General features: G+C 36.4%; 1 protein-coding gene across 6 annotated transcripts in view; it reads left to right on the forward strand.

The window, feature by feature from the left end:
- Nucleotides 1–7,519: 7,519 nt before the first annotated feature.
- Nucleotides 7,520–20,026, forward strand: part of ntng2b (netrin g2b) — a 184,649-nt gene continuing 172,142 nt past the window's right edge. For 2 of the 6 annotated variants that reach the window (XM_090233910.1, XM_090233913.1), the window contains exon 1: nt 7,521–8,059. Coding sequence is in view for 1 of the 6 variants with exons in the window: in XM_090233914.1 (XP_090090040.1) it covers nt 8,005–8,013 (9 nt within the window). In the remaining 5 variants the exon portion in view is untranslated. Of the gene's footprint in view, nt 8,060–20,026 lie in introns of all 6 variants that reach the window. The other 4 variants (XM_090233909.1, XM_090233912.1, XM_090233914.1 and 1 more) reach the window with 3 other exon arrangements.

Here is a 20,026-nt window from a genome sequence, read left to right on the forward strand (position 1 = left end):
CAAACAGACACACACATAGACACACAGACACACAGACAAACACACAGACACACACTGCCAGGGACTGTTGGACAAGAAAAAGATTGATGCACACCCAAGCCTTGCTGATTCTGGTCCAACAGAACAGAGCCAGGGCAGGATCCCCACTGGCCCTGAGTAACAGACCATTTACGTCTCTCTGGTTCCGGCCCAGCAGAGCCCTTTGGTCCATTTACGTCTCTCTGGTTCCGGCCCAGCAGAGCCCTTAGCAACCTGACTGATATACAGCAGGGTGATATGTTTCCCTTTTGGTTGGCATGGTGCCAAGCAGTCTAAATATCTCCAGTCATTGCGGTAACAGCTGGGGTGTGTATGAGAGGGAAAGATAGAATGTGTTTGTGTGTGTGTGAGAGAAAGAGAGAGAGAGAGAGAGAGAGAGAGAGAGAGAGAGAGACTGTCTGTGTGTGTCTGTATATGCACATACCTGTGTGTGTGTTTTACTTGATGTCTTTATTGTGGCGTCTCTCTGGGAGGGGATTAAGCAGGTGCTTACACGGCTCAGCGCTCCCCTACGACTAGTGCCAGCGCCAGGGGCAACCGTTACTGCGCACCCAGCGTTAAATACCGTGTTCCTTGCCATTACACACACAGACACACACACACACACACCAGGGAGATCACTCCAGATTCGAGGCAAAATTTTACGTTTATGTAGATCCACGGGATGTTGAGAGACAGTCAAAACTATTCACTAGGGGCACACAAAAAAAGCCCGACTGATCACTAGAACTAGACGTTTGAAAAGGATATATACCTTCTTCCTCACTCACAAAAAAAACAGATTGCCCAGCACTGCTAACAGGCTCGTGATGCTCGGAGCCAGAGTGCTCTGCTTAGACCACTGCACTACCACACTTCACAATGTTCTGACAAGCTGCGAGAATACTTGGTGATACTGGACGGCAATAGTGGGTCGTTTTTTATTATTTTGTTTAAGCCTTCCCAAAACCATAGCCCTAACCTTAACCCCTCGGAATTAATACCTAAACTTAACCCTTTGAGTTGTGTTTAACCCTGTAACCAAGTGGAATTAACCCTGTAACCAAGTGGAATTAACCCTGTAACCAAGTGGAATTAACCCTGTAACCACGCTGAATTAACCCTGTAACCACACGGAATTAACCCTGTAACCACACGGAATTAACCCTGTAACCACACGGAATTAACCCTGTAACCACTACGGAATTAACCCTGTAACCACGCTGAGTTAACCCTGTAACCACACTGAATTAACCCTGTAACCACGTGGAATTAAACCTGTAACCACGTGGAATTAACCCTGTAACCACACTGAATTAACCCTGTAACCACACTGAATTAACCCTGTAACCACACTGAATTAACCCTGTAACCACGTGGAATTAAACCTGTAACCACGTAGAATTAACCCTGTAACCACACTGAATTAACCCTGTAACCACACTGAATTAACCCTGTAACCACATTGAATTAACCCTGTAACCACGTGGAATTAAACCTGTAACCACGTGGAATTAACCCTGTAACCATGTGGAATTAATCCTGTAACCACACTGAATTTACCCTGTAACCAAGTGGAATTAACCCTGTAACCACGCTGAATTAACCCTGTAACCACGTGGAATTTACCCTGTAACCACATGGAATGTACCCTGTAACCATGTGGAATTAATCCTGTAACCATGTGGAATTAATCCTGTAACCACACTGAATTAACCCTGTAACCACATGGAATTAACCCTGTAACCTCTTGTGTGTGTGTGTGTGTGTGTGTGTGTGTGTGTGTGTGTGTGTGTGTGTGTGTGTGTGTAATATCTGCATAAAATGTATGTACTTGTGTGTACATGTATGTGTATGTACAGTACATGTGTGTGTGTGTATCTTAGATCCCTCCCAATGTGTTCTCCAACTCATAAAACATTTCAGAAAAAGGCTCAGTACAATTATCCTCACATGGTGAGGTATTTAAAGGTATTCAAAACAGGGGTGTCAATCCATTTAACCCCTACTTTTCATTTTATTTTATTATTACTTGGTAATCAAAATCTCTTTCTTTCACAAATTGTATTAGTATAAATTTCCCAATAATTTTCTGCATACAATATAGATCAGTATTAGAATTACTTATATTATACATTTTTGCCCGTCTTTATCAAGGGTGTCAATAATTCCAGACCCCACTGCGTTCACTCCTGTATGTGTGTAAAATACTCCCCACTGGGTGACAATTACCAGAGCAGACCAGTGGAGATCTTCTGGTTCCTGCTATCTGTCATCAGTGTGTTCTGTCAGCCTGTTATCTGGAAGGCTTGTGATAACATCTGTTTATCTGTCATCAGTGTGTTCTGTTATCTGGAAGGCCTGTGATAACATCTGTTTATCTGTCATCAGTGTGTTCTGTTATCTGGAAGGCCTGTGATAACATCTGTTTATCTGTCATCAGTGTGTTCTGTTATCTGGAAGGCCTGTGATAACATCTGTTAATCCATCATCAGTGTGTTCTGTCAGCCTGTTATCTGAAAGGCCTGTGTGTGTGTGTGTGTGTGTGTGTGTGTGTGTGTGTGTGTGTGTGTGTGTGTGTGTGTGTGTGTGTGTGTGTGTGTGTGTGTGTGTGTGTGTGTGTGTGTGTGTGTGTGTGTGTGTGTGTGTGTGTGTGTGTGTGTGTGTGTGTGTGTGTGTGTGTGTGTGTGTGTGTATGTATGTGTGTGTGTGTGTGTGTGTGTGTGTGTGTGTGTGTGTGTGTGTGTTATGATTATTCTCCTAATGGGTGTGTGTGTGTGATATTCTCACGTGATAACACAAAAGAAGATGATGAGATGTGAATGAGAGACTGTGAGAGATGAGGTAGAACGATATAGCAATGATGTGGTTTCCACTAGTTACCACAGTCACAAAGTAAAAATTATCTATATTGTAAAAATGTATTTGATTTTCTTTTAAGGTTAGTGTAGGCATAAGGTTAGCAGTGTGGTTAAGGCTAGAGTTAGGTTTAACATCAGATTTTAAAAAGATACATTGTAGAAAATGACGGGTTTTTAAGACTTTGTGGTTGTGGTACCTAGTGACAACGCAATGATGTACTACAATAGGATTCCATTGTTCTACAGTGGTGCTAAGGAGAAGGGCAGTAGATATGGAGTCACAGCTGACAATCAGGTGACGCGCTGTGCCGAAATGAACGAGTAGCGGTAAACAACTCAATTGCGCTTTAGAGGATGCATTCTCAGGGTGAGCCTAGCATGTTGATATTTCTTGCTTACTGCAATCATTTTTACTAAACAGTAAGTCCTAAATAGTATGTATTACGATTACTACACAGTATTTAGTTTAAGTAGGCAAGACAGATTTCGGACACAGCTAGAGAGACTCAGTCACTCATGCCTGTTACACAGTGAAGGGTTAATAGCTAAAGGAAAATGGAGCAAGATTAAGATGAAAATGTCCTTCTAAATCATTGTATGGACCTCTCAAACCTCTTCATTCCTCCACTTACAAGATATGGACGATGCATGAAGAATGCAATCCGTGTTCACAAAAGCTTAGGCATGTCACCAAGGACATGAACATGTAAATTAAGTTCCCAGAAAACATCTGGAGAGAGAGAGAGAGAGAGAGAGAGAGATGCACAAAAACCTCATGTCGTGTCTCGATGGCTAAAATAAAACGTGGTCTTTACATGCAGCGACCAATCATTGAAAACCTCATAAAATGTGAATTTAAACCTGACATAATGCACGTGTCACGTGTCATTAAAAATGCAACGCGACAAAGCCGGGTGAGGCATTATTGGAGTTCTGAGGAGAGACAGAGGAGGGATACAGAGGAGAGACAGAGGAGGGATACAGAGGAGAGATACTGAGGAGAGACAGAGGAGGGATACTGAGGAGAGACAGAGGAGGGATACTGAGGAGAGACAGAGGAGGGATACTGAGGAGAGACAGAAGAGGGATACTGAGGAGAGACAGAAGAGGGATACTGAGGAGAGACATAGGAGGGATACTGAAGAGAGACAGAAGAGGGATACTGAGGAGAGACAGAGGAGGGATACTGAGGAGAGACAGAGGAGGGATACTGAGGAGAGACAGAGGAGGGATACTGAGGAGAGACATAAGAGGGATACTGAGGAGAGACAGAGGAGGGATACTGAGTAGAGACAGAGGAGGGATACTGAGGAGAGACAGAGGAGGGATACTGAGGAGAGACAGAAGAGGGATACTGAGGAGAGACAGAGGAGGGATACTGAGGAGAGACAGAGGAGGGATACTGAGGAGAGACACAGGAGGGATACTGAGGAGAGACAGAGGAGGGATACTGAGGAGAGACAGAAGAGGGATACTGAGGAGAGACAGAGGAGGGATACTGAGGAGAGACATAGGAGGGATACTGAGGAGAGACAGAAGAGGGATACTGAGGAGAGACAGAAGAAGGATACTGAGGAGAGACAGAGGAGGGATACTGAGGAGAGACATAAGAGGGATACTGAGGAGAGACAGAGGAGGGATACTGAGGAGAGACAGAGGAGGGATACTGAGGAGAGACAGAGGAGGGATACAGAGGAGAGACAGAGGAGGGATACAGAGGAGAGACAGAGGAGGGATACTGAGGAGTGAAACGGGGTCGTTGAAGATGTGGAAAAACGAGATCCACATCACGCAACAAGCTCTCACAGTCTCACTGCAGAATTAGACATTTTTCTGTGTTTCTCCAAATGCCAATTTTCAAAGTGTTTGTGATGAAATGTCTAATTTCGAAGTGGCAAAAACAAGTGTCTTTTACTGGGATTTAAGCACGCAACCCTCAGAGCCGGTGCTCGCGGATTACACCTATCCGCCACCCCCGTCCACAACGCCCTAACAAAACCCAAGCTGACTTGGTAATGGTAATAGCGTACATGCAAAAACTTTGACTTGAATCTGGAGTGATCTCTCTGCATCACAAACACACACAGTCAACTCAATTAGCGGGCTAAAGTTGCTCATTGATTTGTCAGGAGAGATGACAGAGAGAAGCTTCCCTGCATCTCTCAGAGTGTTGGGTAACACTGGAAAGGCCTGAACAGGGTCCATTTCACAGCGGGAAGGGAAGGGAAGGGAAGGGAAGGGAAGGGAAGGGAAGGGAAGGGGAGTGGAGGGAAGGGAAGGGAAGGGAAGGGAAGGGGAGGGGAGGGAAGGGAAGGGAAGGGAAGGGAAGGGAAGGGAAGGGAAGGGAAGGGAAGGGAAGGGAAGGGAAGGGAAGGGAAGGGAAGGGAAGGGAAGGGAAGGGAAGGGAAGGGAAGGGAAGGGAAGGGAAGGGAAGGGAAGGGGAGGGAGGGAAGGGAAGGGAAGGGAAGGGAAGGGAAGGGAAGGGAAGGGAAGGGAAGGGAAGGGAAGGGAAGGGAAGGGAAGGGAAGGGAAGGGAAGGGAAGGAGAAAGAGAGAGAGAGAGAGAGAGAGAGGGATCACTGTAGAAGGGAGAGAAGAGTAGTACACAGAGAGGATAAGAAAAAATGATGAGCTATGGAGATATGGAGATCACACAGTACACAGCACACTATAGAGATCACACAGTACACAGCACACTATAGAGATCACACAGTACACAGCACACTGTAGAGATCACTCAGTACACAGCACACTATAGAGATCACTCAGTACACAGCACACTATAGAGATCACACAGTACACAGCACACTATAGAGATCACACAGTATACAGCACACTATAGAGATCACACAGTACACAGCACACTATAGAGATCACACAGTACACAGCACACTATAGAGATCACGGAGTACACAGCACACTATAAAGATCACACAGTACACAGCACACTATAGAGATCACACAGTACACAGCACACTATAGAGATCACACAGTACACAGCACACTATAGAGATCACGGAGTACACAGCACACTATAAAGATCACACAGTACACAGCACGCTATAGAGATCACACAGTACACAGCACACTATAGAGATCACACAGTACACAGCACACCATAGAGATCACGGAGTACACAGCACACTATAGAGATCACACAGTACACAGCAAACTATAGAGATCACAGAGTACACAGCACACTATAAAGATCACACAGTACACAGCACGCTATAGAGATCACACAGTACACAGCACACTATAGAGATCACACAGTACACAGCACACTATAGAGATCACACAGTACACAGCACACTATAGAGATCACACAGTACACAGCACACTATAGAGATCACACAGTACACAGCACACTATAGAGATCACACAGTACACAGCACACTATAGAGATCACACAGTACACAGCACACTATAGAGATCACGGAGTACACAGCACACTATAGAGATCACGGAGTACACAGCACACTATAAAGATCACACAGTACACAGCACGCTATAGAGATCACACAGTACACAGCACACTATAGAGATCACACAGTACACAGCACACTATAGAGATCACACAGTACACAGCACACTATAGAGATCACACAGTACACAGCACACTATAGAGATCACACAGTACACAGCACACTATAGAGATCACACAGTACACAGCACACTATAGAGATCACGGAGTACACAGCACACTATAGAGATCACACAGTACACAGCACACTATAAAGATCACACAGTACACAGCACGCTATAGAGATCACACAGTACACAGCACACTATAGAGATCACGGAGTACACAGCACACTATAGAGATCACACAGTACACAGCACACTATAGAGATCACACAGTACACAGCACGCTATAGAGATCAGACAGTACACAGCACGCTATGGGGCGGCAGGTAGCCTAGTGGTTAGAGCATTGGACTAGTAATCGAAGGTTGTAAGAGAGAATCCCCGAGCTGACAAGGTAAAAATCTGCCCCTGGACAAGACAGTTAACCCACTGTTCCTAGGCCGTCATTGAAAATAAGAATTTGTTCTCAAATCAAATCAAATCAAATGTTATTGGTCACATACAAATGGGTATTTATTTATTTATTTAACCTTTATTTAACCAGGAAGGGCTCATTGAGATTAAAATCTCTTTTTCAAGAGCGTCCTGGCCAAGATAGGCAGCACCAAGTCATTACAACAACAACAAAAATTACAGACAGACAACATGAAAAACTACAAGTAATCTAGTAAAAAACATTGAATTCCCAAGGGTATAAAACAGCAAATTAAAAACCTTGACAGGTCAGGGAATCAGCCTCAAAATCCTTCATCAGTGATTTAAAAACACCAATCGGGATAAGTTCTTCCAGTTTAAAAGTATTTTGTAAGGTGTTCCAAGACGATGGCGCAGAGTACATAAAAGCCCTTTTACCAAATTCAGTTCGGACAAACCTGTTAAGGATATGGCAGACATACGCCCCCTTTGGAGAGATTGGGTACCCTTAGTAAACTGGAAAAAAAATCTGTCAAAAATGCTAATATATGCAAATAAAAATTATTATTGGATAGAAAACACTCTAAAGATTCTAAAACCGTTGGAATTATGTCTGTAAGTATAGCAGAACTCACAGGGCAGGCATTCTTCCAAACTAGTTTTTGTGGCCATGAAAGTTGGAGCAACTTTGACGTCATGGCCCCCACCCTTCCCAACGAGCTATGATTCTGGGGACACTTTCTTTCTCTTCCGCTAGATGTCCTCTTTCATTAGAGCTTCAAATCGTTCAAATCCCGCGAGAATTGACCCTATGGGAGTGAAATTAGTGCGTGCCACGAGAGAATAGGCTGTGCGTATGGGCGCGAATTGGTCCCAGCCATTCCTTTGTTTCCAGCACTCAAGAGAAGGGCAGACGATGGCCGATTTAATTGAAGTTTGTTTTGCACGTCTAAAACATCATAAAGCTTGCTTCTGCACTTAGTTTGACCTGTTTAGTCGACATATAATGTGTAATTTTGAAGTTTTGATGCGCAACTTATCCGGACCAGAGGACGTTTTGGGTGCATTTCAGCTGATGTTATTAGCAGTAGCTAATACAAAGACGCAAGACTTGAAACCAAACGATGTATTGGGTAAGTATGAAGCCTTCCAGAACATTCTGAACGAAGACCATCGAAGGTAAGGGAATATTTATGCTTAAATCTGTGTTTCTGTTGACTCCAACATTACGTGGAAATGTAGCTTGGAACTGAGCGCTGTCTCAGCATATGGAATAGTGTGCGATTTCTGTAACGTTAAAAATAAATCTAACACAGCGGTTGCATAAAGAAGCAGTGTATCTTTCTAACTATATGTAGAACATGTATATTTAGTCAAAGTTTATGATGTCTATTTACGTTATCTTGCCGCGCTACATAGATTTCCTGCGGGCATTTTTGAGTAATTTCTGAAGGTGAACTCACTGTAAATGGACATTTATGGATATAAATGGCATATTATTGAAAAAAAAAAATATGTACTGTGTAATATGTCATATTACTGTCATCTGATGAAGATTTTCAAAAGGTTAGTGAGCGATTTATTTTTTAATCCTGCGTTTGTTGATTGCATGTTTTGGCTATTGAAATGAGCTGTGTCTGGTGGTGGTTTTACATATATATGTGCTATGTTTTCGCCGTAAAACATTTTAGAAATCTGACTTGCTGGCTAGATGAACAAGATGTTTATCTTTCATTTGAGCTATTGGACTTGTTAATGTGTGGAGGTTAAATATTTTTAAGAATATTTTTGCGTTCCATGCGCCACCGTTTCAGCTGAACGTGGGAGGGTTGATCCCCAATTGGGAACCAGTATCGTAGACAGGTTAACAGATGTTAGCAGATGTTAATGCGAGTGTAGCGAAATGCTTGTGCGTCTACTTCTGACCGTGCAGTAATATCTAACAAGTAATCTAACAATTTCACAACAACTGCCTTATACACACAAGTGTAAAGGAATTAAGAAGAATATGTACATATAAATATATGGATGAGCGATGGCTGAACGGCATAGGCAAGATGCAGTAGATGGTATAGAGTACAGTATATACAAATGAGATGAGTAATGTAGGGTATGTAAACATTATATAAAGAATAAAGGCATTGTTTAAAGTGACTATTGATACATTTGTTACATACATTTTTCATTACTAAAGTGGCTAGAGATGAGTCAGTATGTTGGCAGCAGCCACTCAATGTTAATAATGGCTGTTTAACAATCTGATGGCCTTGAGATAGAGGCTGTATTTCAGTCTCTCAGTCCCGGCTTTGATGCACCTGTACTGACCTCACCTTCTGGATGATAGCGGGGTGAACAGGCAGTGGCTCGGGTGGTTGTTGTCCTTGATGATCTTTTTGGCCTTCCTGTGACATCGGGTGGTGTAGGTGTCCTGGAGGGCAGGTAGTTTGCCCCTGGTGATGCATTGTGCAGACCTCACTACCCTCTGGAGAACCTTACGACTGTGGGCAGAGCAACATGCTATAGAGATCAGAGTACAGAACATGCTATAGAGATCAAAGTACACAGCACGCTATAGACCTCACAGAGTACAGAACATGCTATAGAGATCAGAGTATACAGCACGCTAAAGACATCACAGAATACAGAACATGCTATAGACGTCACAGAGTACACAGCAAGCTATAGAGATCACAGAGTATACAACATGCTATAGAGTTCACAGAGAATACAACACGCTATAGACATCACAGAGTATACAACATGCTATATACATCACAGAGTATACAACAAGCTATATAGACACAGAGTATACAACATGCTATAGACATCACAGAGTATACAACATGCTATAGACATCACAGAGTATACAACATGCTATAGAGATTACAGAGTATACAACATGCTATATAGACACAGAGTATACAACACACTATAGACATCACAGAGTATACAACAAGCTATATAGACACAGAATATACAACATGCTATATACATAACAGAGTATACAACAAGCTATATAGACACAGAGTATACAATATGCTATAGGCATTACAGAGTATACAACATGCTATATACATCACAGAGTATACAACAAGCTATATAGACACAGAGTATACAACAAGCTATATAGACACAGAGTATACAACATGCTATATACACCACAGAGTATACAACATGCTATAGAGTTCACAGAGAATACAACAAGCTATAGACATCACAGAGTATACAACATGCTATAGAGATTACAGAGTATACAACATGCTATAGAGATTACAGAGTATACAACATGCTATATAGACACAGAGTATACAACACACTATAGACATCACAGAGTATACAACAAGCTATATAGACACAGAATATACAACATGCTATATACATAACAGAGTATACAACAAGCTATATAGACACAGAGTATACAACATGCTATAGGCATTACAGAGTATACAACATGCTATATACATCACAGAGTATACAACATGCTATATAGATAGACACAGAGTATAGAACAAGCTATATACATCACAGAGTATACAACAAGCTATATAGACACATAGTATACAACAAGCTATATAGACACAGAGTATAGAACAAGCTATAGACATCAAGACAGAAGGAAAGACAAGGTAGGAGAAAGAGAAGGAGAATACGATGGAGTCTCTTCTGTATAGGGAGAGAGACAGAGCCAGAGGAAAAGAAAGAGGAAAAGAATTGAAGTGTTGGCTGGCCTGAGTTCTCCTCTCCATATAGTTCTGTGGGGTTGAGGAGAACAAATACATTGATCGTGTTTACATTAACAGAGAAGTCCTGAGCTCCAGGGGGTGAGGAGTGGCCCAGCTTGGCCTTGCCTAGCCCTAGTGCTGCAGCATGCTATAGACATTACAGAGTATACAACATGCTATAGACATCACAGAGTTTACAACATGCTATAGAGATTACAGAGTATACAACACACTATAGACATCACAGAGTATACAACAAGCTATATAGATCACAGAGTATACAACAAGCTATATAGATCACAGAGTATACAACAAGCTATATACATCACAGAGTATACAACAAGCTATATATATCAGAGTATACAACAAGCTATATACATCACAGAGTATACAACAAGCTATATAGACACAGAGTATACAACAAGCTATATACATCACAGAGTATACAACAAGCTATATAGATAGACACAGAGTATAGAACAAGCTATATACATCACAGAGTATACAACAAGCTATATAGACACATAGTATACAACAAGCTATATAGACACAGAGTATAGAACAAGCTATAGACATCAAGACAGAAGGAAAGACAAGGTAGGAGAAAGAGAAGGAGAATACGATGGAGTCTCTTCTGTATAGGGAGAGAGACAGAGCCAGAGGAAAAGAAAGAGGAAAAGAATTGAAGTGTTGGCTGGCCTGAGTTCTCCTCTCCATATAGTTCTGTGGGGTTGAGGAGAACAAATACATTGATCGTGTTTACATTAACAGAGAAGTCCTGAGCTCCAGGGGGTGAGGAGTGGCCCAGCTTGGCCTTGCCTAGCCCTAGTGCTGCAGTCCAGGGATCTCCACTGCACTGAGCTGGACTAATCCTGGTCCAGACCTCCACCCACTCCTTATCTCCATTCTTCTCTCCATTCCCACACTAAGTACCAGAGAGGACTAAGAGGAGATAGACGAGAGAAAGGGAGGGAGAGAGAGGGGGTATAGGGGGAGAGAGGGGTGAGAGCTACTCCTCTCACCGACAGAACGGGTGGCAACCTCTCCCTGGCCCCATCACCTTTACCCAGCATGCTGTGGGAAAATAGTATTCCGACACACACGTACACGGGCACACAAACACACACACACACACACACACACAAACATAAATCCGCTGGCACACACACACACACAACTAGCAGAGAGACAAATAAAGGTGTGATTCCTTATACTCTTCATCCATTGGTGGGGTCAGTGAAAATAATTGCGTGGGAATCCCAGTTATATTTCTCTTGCTAATAAGGAAGATCAGAATCAAAGAGGGGAAATATACATATTTTAAACCATGTGTAAGGCTTTGGTCCAAGTTGGGTTATCCGGTTAGTGAAAACTCATTAGCTGGGCATTGTTAGTGAACACTCGTTGGCAGGGCATCGTTAGTGAATGCTCATTAGCTGGGCATCGTTAGTGAACGCTCGTTAGCTGGGCATCGTTAGGGACCCATTATCTCTATGAGGAATCAGACCATGCTATTAGAGATGATCAGTCGAGATTTATTTTGTATTTTTTTTTTAACCTTAATTTAATTAGAGATACAGGGTCAAGTGTAATGGTTTATGTACGGGGAACATATGGCAACAAGATCAGTGTCAATAGGAACAATTACGCCCTACAGATGTAGGATCTTAATTTCACAAGTTCTCACAGGAGGAAAATAATCCTGCTGCAAAATGAAATGTGATTTTTTGTGTGGATTATAATTAATGGACCTTTTGATCCATTTTGTTGTTTGGCCAAATCAAGTCTAACATTTTAAAGTGGAATTTTAAAACTTTAGAAGCCTTTTTAAACCTTTAATACATTACATGTTTGCATTTCCTGCAACGACGGGATGATCAAATTAAGAGCTCACATCTGTATTAGATGGTTGGGAAGTGAATGGGAAGGGAGGTGAGTACAAACAGATGTGACACACAGGCTAGGATCTGGTTATATAAAATACAATCACCTCTAACAATAATAACCTTGTTAAAATAATCATACACCTAGCTGAATAAGAAACACTACAGAAGGTCATACAAGATACTTGTTGTTGAAAACTATGTATAGATGGATGGACAGAACGGGAGGAGGGTGACGGAGGAGAGGAGGATCAGCGGATCGGAAAGAAACGGGCATGGGGCGGGCGAGGCCGAGGTTGAACAGACATAACAATCGATGGGAAGAAAAGCTTCTATTGATCCTGAAGAAGTTTTATCCTTCCAATGTCTGTTGTCAAGAGTGTCCATCTGTCTTTATGTGTGTGCGTATGTGTGTGTGTGCGTCTGTATTTCTGAAGGGGAGACAGTGGCCTGTGAATAACACTAACTAATTCCTTACTATTGAACCTCTCCCTTGATGAAGGACTCTGACGGAAAATATTAAGGCCATAAGAAAGTCACAGCTGGTATGAGGAACTGTTGGTGAATGAGACAGAGAATCTTAATTGGGCTCCACAACATTTTAGTCGATTAGTCTACTTATTAGTCAAACATATTAGACAAACATATTAACATATTAGTCTACATATTAGACAAACATATTAGACAAACATATTAGTTGAACATATTAACATATTAGTCAAACATATTAGTCAAACATATTAGACAAACATATTAGACAAACATATTAGACAAACAAATAAACATATTAGTCAAACATATTAGTCAAACATATTAGACAAGCATATTAGACAAACATATTAGTCAAACATATTAGTCAAACATATTAGACAAACATATTAGACAAACATATTAGTCAAACATATCAGTCAAACATATTAGTCAAACATATTAGTCAAACATATCAGTCAAACATATTAGACAAACATATTAGTCAAACATATCAGTCAAACATATTAGTCAAACATATTAGTCAAACATATTAGACAAACATATTAGACAAACATATTAGACAAACATATTAGACAAACATATTAGTCAAACATATCAGTCAAACATATTAGTCAAACATATTAGTCAAACATATTAGACAAACATATTAGTCAAACATATTAGACAAACATATTAGACAAACATATTAGTCAAACATATCAGTCAAACATATTAGACAAACATATTAGACAAACATATTAGACAAACAAATAAACATATTAGTCAAACATATTAGTCAAACATATTAGACAAACATATTAGTCAAACATATTAGACAAACATATTAGTCAAACATATTAGACAAACATATTAGACAAACATATTAGTCAAACATATCAGTCAAACATATTAGACAAACATATTAGACAAACATATTAGACAAACAAATAAACATATTAGTCAAACATATTAGTCAAACATATTAGACAAACATATTAGACAAACATATTAGACAAACATATTAGACAAACAAATAAACATATTAGTCAAACATATTAGTCAAACATATTAGACAAACATATTAGACAAACATATTAGACAAACAAATAAACATATTAGTCAAACATATCAGTCAAACATATTAGTCAAACATATTAGACAAACATATTAGACAAACATATTAGTCAAACATATTAGACAAACATATTAGACAAACATATTAGACAAACATATTAGTCAAACATATTAGTCAAATATATCAGTCAAACATATTAGTCAAACATATTAGACAAACATATTAGTCAAACATATCAGTCAAACATATTAGACAAACATATTAGTCAAACATATCAGTCAAACATATTAGACAAACATATTAGACAAACATATTAGACAAACAAATAAACATATTAGTCAAACATATTAGTCAAACATATTAGACAAACATATTAGTCAAACATATTAGTCAAACATATTAGACAAACATATTAGACAAACATATTAGTCAAACATATTAGTCAAACATATTAGACAAACATATTAGACAAACATATTAGTCAAACATATCAGTCAAACATATTAGACAAACATATTAGTCAAACATATCAGTCAAACATATTAGACAAACGTATTAGACAAACATATTAGACAAACAAATAAACATATTAGTCAAACATATTAGTCAAACATATTAGACAAACATATTAGTCAAACATATCAGTCAAACATATTAGTCAAACATATTAGACAAACATATTAGACAAACATATTAGTCAAACATATCAGTCAAACATATTAGTCAAACATATTAGACAAACATATTAGACAAACATATTAGTCTACATATTAGTCAAACATATCAGTCAAACATATTAGTCAAACATATTAGACAAACATATTAGTCTACATATTAGTCAAACATATCAGTCAAACAAATTAGACAAACATATTAGTCTACATATTAGTCAAACATATTAGTCTACATATTAGTCTACATATTAGTCAAACATATTAGTCAAACATATTAGTCTACATATTAGTCAAACATATCAGTCAAACAAATTAGACAAACATATTAGTCTACATATTAGTCAAACATATTAGTCTACATATTAGTCTACATATCAGTCAAACATATCAGTCAAACATATTAGTCTACATATTAGTCAAACATATTAGTCAAACATATTAGTCTACATATTAGTCAAACATATTAGTCAAACATATTAGTCTACATATTAGTCAAACATATTAGTCGAACAAATAAACATATTAGTCAAACATATTAGTTTAGCATATTAACATGTTAGTCAAACATATTAGTTTAGCATATTAACATGTTAGTCAAACATATTAGTTTAGCATATTAACATGTTAGTCAAACATATTAGTTTAGCATATTAACATGTTAGTCAAACATATTAGTTTAGCATATTAACATGTTAGTCAAACATATTAGTTTAGCATATTAACATGTTAGTCAAACATATTAGTTTAGCATATTAACATGTTAGTCAAACATATTAGTCGAAAAAATTAACATATTAGTCAAACATATTAGTCTACATATTAGTCAAACATGTTAGTCAAACATATTAGTTTAACATATTAACATGTTAGTCAAACATATTAGTTTAGCATATTAACATGTTAGTCAAACATATTAGTCGAAAAAATTAACATATTAGTCAAACATATTAGTCTACATATTAGTCAAACATGTTAGTCAAACATATTAGTTTAGCATATTAACATGTTAGTCAAACATATTAGTTTAGCATATTAACATGTTAGTCAAACATATTAGTCGAAAAAATTAACATATTAGTCAAACATATTAGTCTACATATTAGTCAAACATGTTAGTCAAACATATTAGTTTAGCATATTAACATTTTAAACAAACATATCAGTAAAACATGTTAAACAAACATATCAGTCAAAGATATTAGTTTAGCATATTAGTCAAACATGTTGGTCAAACATATTAGTCTAACATAGTAGTCTACATATTAGTCAAACATGTTAGTCAAACGTATTAGTTTAGCATATTAACATGTTAGTCAAACATATTAGTCAAACATGTTAGTCAAACATATTAGTCAAACATGTTAGTCAAACATATTAGTCAAACATGTTAGTCAAACATATTAGTCTACATATTAGTCAAACATGTTAGTCAAACATATCAGTCAAACATATCAGTCAAACATGTTAGTCAAACATATTAGTCAAACATATTAGTCAAACATATTAGTCAAACATGTTAGTCAAACATATTAGTCAAACATATTAGTCTACATATTAGTCAAACATATTAGTCAAACATATTAGTCAAACATATCAGTCAAACATATTAGTCAAACATATTAGTCTACATATTAGTCAAACATATCAGTTAAACATATTAGTCAAACATATTAGTCTACATATTAGTCAAACATATCAGTCAAACATATTAGTCTACATATTAGTCAAACATATTAGTCAAACATATCAGTCAAACATATTAGTCAAACATATTAGTCAAACATATTAGTCTACATATTAGTCAAACATATTAGTCAAACATATTAGTCAAACATATTAGTCAAACATATCAGTCAAACATATCAGTCAAGCATATAAGTCAAACATATCAGTCAAACTTATCAGTCAAACATGTTAGTCAAACATGTTACTCAAACATATTAGTGAAACATATTAGTCAAACATATTAGTCAAACATATTAGTCAAACATATCAGTCAAACATATCAGTCAAACATGTTAGTCAAACATATCAGTCAAACATATCAGTCAAACATGTTAGTCAAACATATCAGTGAAACATATCAGTCAAACATATCAGTCAAACATGTTAGTCAAACATATTAGTCAAACATGTTAGTCAAACATATTAGTCAAACATGTTAGTCAAACATATTAGTCAAAGATATTAGTCAAACATGTTAGTCAAACATATTAGTCAAACATGTTAGTCAAACATGTTAGTCAAACATATTAGTCAAACATGTTAGTCAAACATATTAGTCAAACATATTAGTCAAACATATTAGTCAAACATATCAGTCAAACATATTAGTCAAACATATTAGTCAAACATATTAGTCAAACATATTAGTCAAACATATTAGTCAAACATGTTAGTCAAACATATTAGTCAAAGATATTAGTCAAACATATTAGTCAAACATATTAGTCAAACATATAGTCAAACATATTAGTCAAAGATATTAGTCAAACATATTAGTCAGACATATTAGTCAAACATATCAGTCAAACATGTTAGTCAAACATGTTAGTCAAACATATTAGTCAAACATATTAGTCAAACATATTAGTCAAACATGTTAGTCAAACATTTCAGTCAAACACATCAGTCAAACATATTAGTCAAACATATCAGTCAAACATATCAGTCAAAAATATTAGTCAAACATGTTAGTCAAACATGTTAGTCAAACATGTTAGTCAAACATATTAGTCAAACATGTTAGTCAAACATATTAGTCAAACATATCAGTCAAACATATTAGTCAAACATATTAGTCAAACATATTAGTCAAACATATTAGTCAAATATATTAGTTTAGCATATTAACATATTAGTCAAACATATTAGTCAAACATGTTAGTCAAACATTTCAGTCAAACACATCAGTCAAACATATTAGTCAAACATATCAGTCAAACATATCAGTCAAAAATATTAGTCAAACATGTTAGTCAAACATGTTAGTCAAACATGTTAGTCAAACATATTAGTCAAACATGTTAGTCAAACATATCAGTCAAACATATCAGTCAAACATGTTAGTCAAACATGTTAGTCAAACATGTTAGTCAAACATATTAGTCAAACATGTTAGTCAAACATATCAGTCAAACATATCAGTCAAACATATTAGTCAAACATATCAGTCAAACATATCAGTCAAACATGTTAGTCAAACATATCAGTCAAACATGTTAGTCAAACATGTTACTCAAACATATCAGTCAAACATATAAGTCAAACATATAAGTCAAACATATTAGTCAAACATATTAGTCAAACATATTAGTCAAACATATCAGTCAAACATATCAGTCAAACATATCAGTCAAACATGTTAGTCAAACATATTAGTCAAACATATCAGTCAAACATATTAGACAAACATATTAGACAAACATATTAGACAAACAAATAAACATATTAGTCAAACATATTAGTCAAACATATTAGACAAACATATTAGTCAAACATATCAGTCAAACATATTAGTCAAACATATTAGACAAACATATTAGTCAAACATATTAGTCAAATATATCAGTCAAACATATTAGTCAAACATATTAGACAAACATATTAGTCAAACATATCAGTCAAACATATTAGACAAACATATTAGTCAAACATATCAGTCAAACATATTAGACAAACATATTAGACAAAAATATTAGACAAACAAATAAACATATTAGTCAAACATATTAGTCAAACATATTAGACAAACATATCAGTCAAACATATTAGTCAAACATATTAGACAAACATATTAGACAAACATATTAGTCAAACATATCAGTCAAACATATTAGTCAAACATATTAGACAAACATATTAGACAAACATATTAGTCTACATATTAGTCAAACATATCAGTCAAACATATTAGTCAAACATATTAGACAAACATATTAGTCTACATATTAGTCAAACATATCAGTCAAACAAATTAGACAAACATATTAGTCTACATATTAGTCAAACATATTAGTCTACATATTAGTCTACATATTAGTCAAATATATTAGTCAAACATATTAGTCTACATATTAGTCAAACATATCAGTCAAACAAATTAGACAAACATATTAGTCTACATATTAGTCAAACATATTAGTCTACATATTAGTCTACATATCAGTCAAACATATCAGTCAAACATATTAGTCTACATATTAGTCAAACATATTAGTCAAACATATTAGTCTACATATTTGTCAAACATATTAGTCAAACATATTAGTCTACATATTAGTCAAACATATTAGTCGAACAAATAAACATATTAGTCAAACATATTAGTTTAGCATATTAACATGTTAGTCAAACATATTAGTTTAGCATATTAACATGTTAGTCAAACATATTAGTTTATCATAATAACATGTTAGTCAAACATGTTACTCAAACATATCAGTCAAACATATAAGTCAAACATATAAGTCAAACATATTAGTCAAACATATTAGTCAAACATATTAGTCAAACATATTAGTCAAACATATTAGTCAAACATATTAGTCAAACATATTAGTCAAACATATCAGTCAAACATATCAGTCAAACATATCAGTCAAACATATCAGTCAAACATGTTAGTCAAACATATTAGTCAAACATGTTAGTCAAACATATTAGTCAAACATATTACTCAAACATATTCGTCAAACATGTTAGTCAAACATATTAGTCAAACATGTTAGTCAAACATGTTAGTCAAACATATTAGTCAAAGTTATTAGTCAAACATATTAGTCAAACGTGTTAGTCAAACATATTAGTCAAACATGTTAGTCAAACATATTAGTCAAACATATTAGTCAAACATATCAGTCAAACATATCAGTCAAACATATTAGTCAAAAATATTAGTCAAACATATTAGTCAAACATATTAGTCAAACATGTTAGTCAAACATATTAGTCAAAGATATTAGTCAAACATATTAGTCAAACATATTAGTCAAACATATTAGTCAAACATGTTAGTCAAACATATTAGTCAAAGATATTAGTCAAACATATTAGTCAGACATATTAGTCAAACATATCAGTCAAACATGTTAGTCAAACATGTTAGTCAAACATATTAGTCAAACATATTAGTCAAACATAGTAGTCAGACATATTAGTCAAACATATCAGTCAAACATGTTAGTCAAACATGTTAGTCAAACATATTAGTCAAACATATTAGTCAAACATATTAGTCAAACATGTTAGTCAAACATATTAGACAAACATATCAGTCAAACATATCAGTCAAACATGTTAGTCAAACATATTAGTCAAAC

Source organism: Oncorhynchus mykiss, chromosome 5 (assembly GCF_057628025.1).
Source record: "Oncorhynchus mykiss isolate SJ-2025 chromosome 5, ASM5762802v1, whole genome shotgun sequence".
In the NCBI taxonomy this organism is placed as follows: Eukaryota; Metazoa; Chordata; class Actinopteri; order Salmoniformes; family Salmonidae; genus Oncorhynchus; species Oncorhynchus mykiss.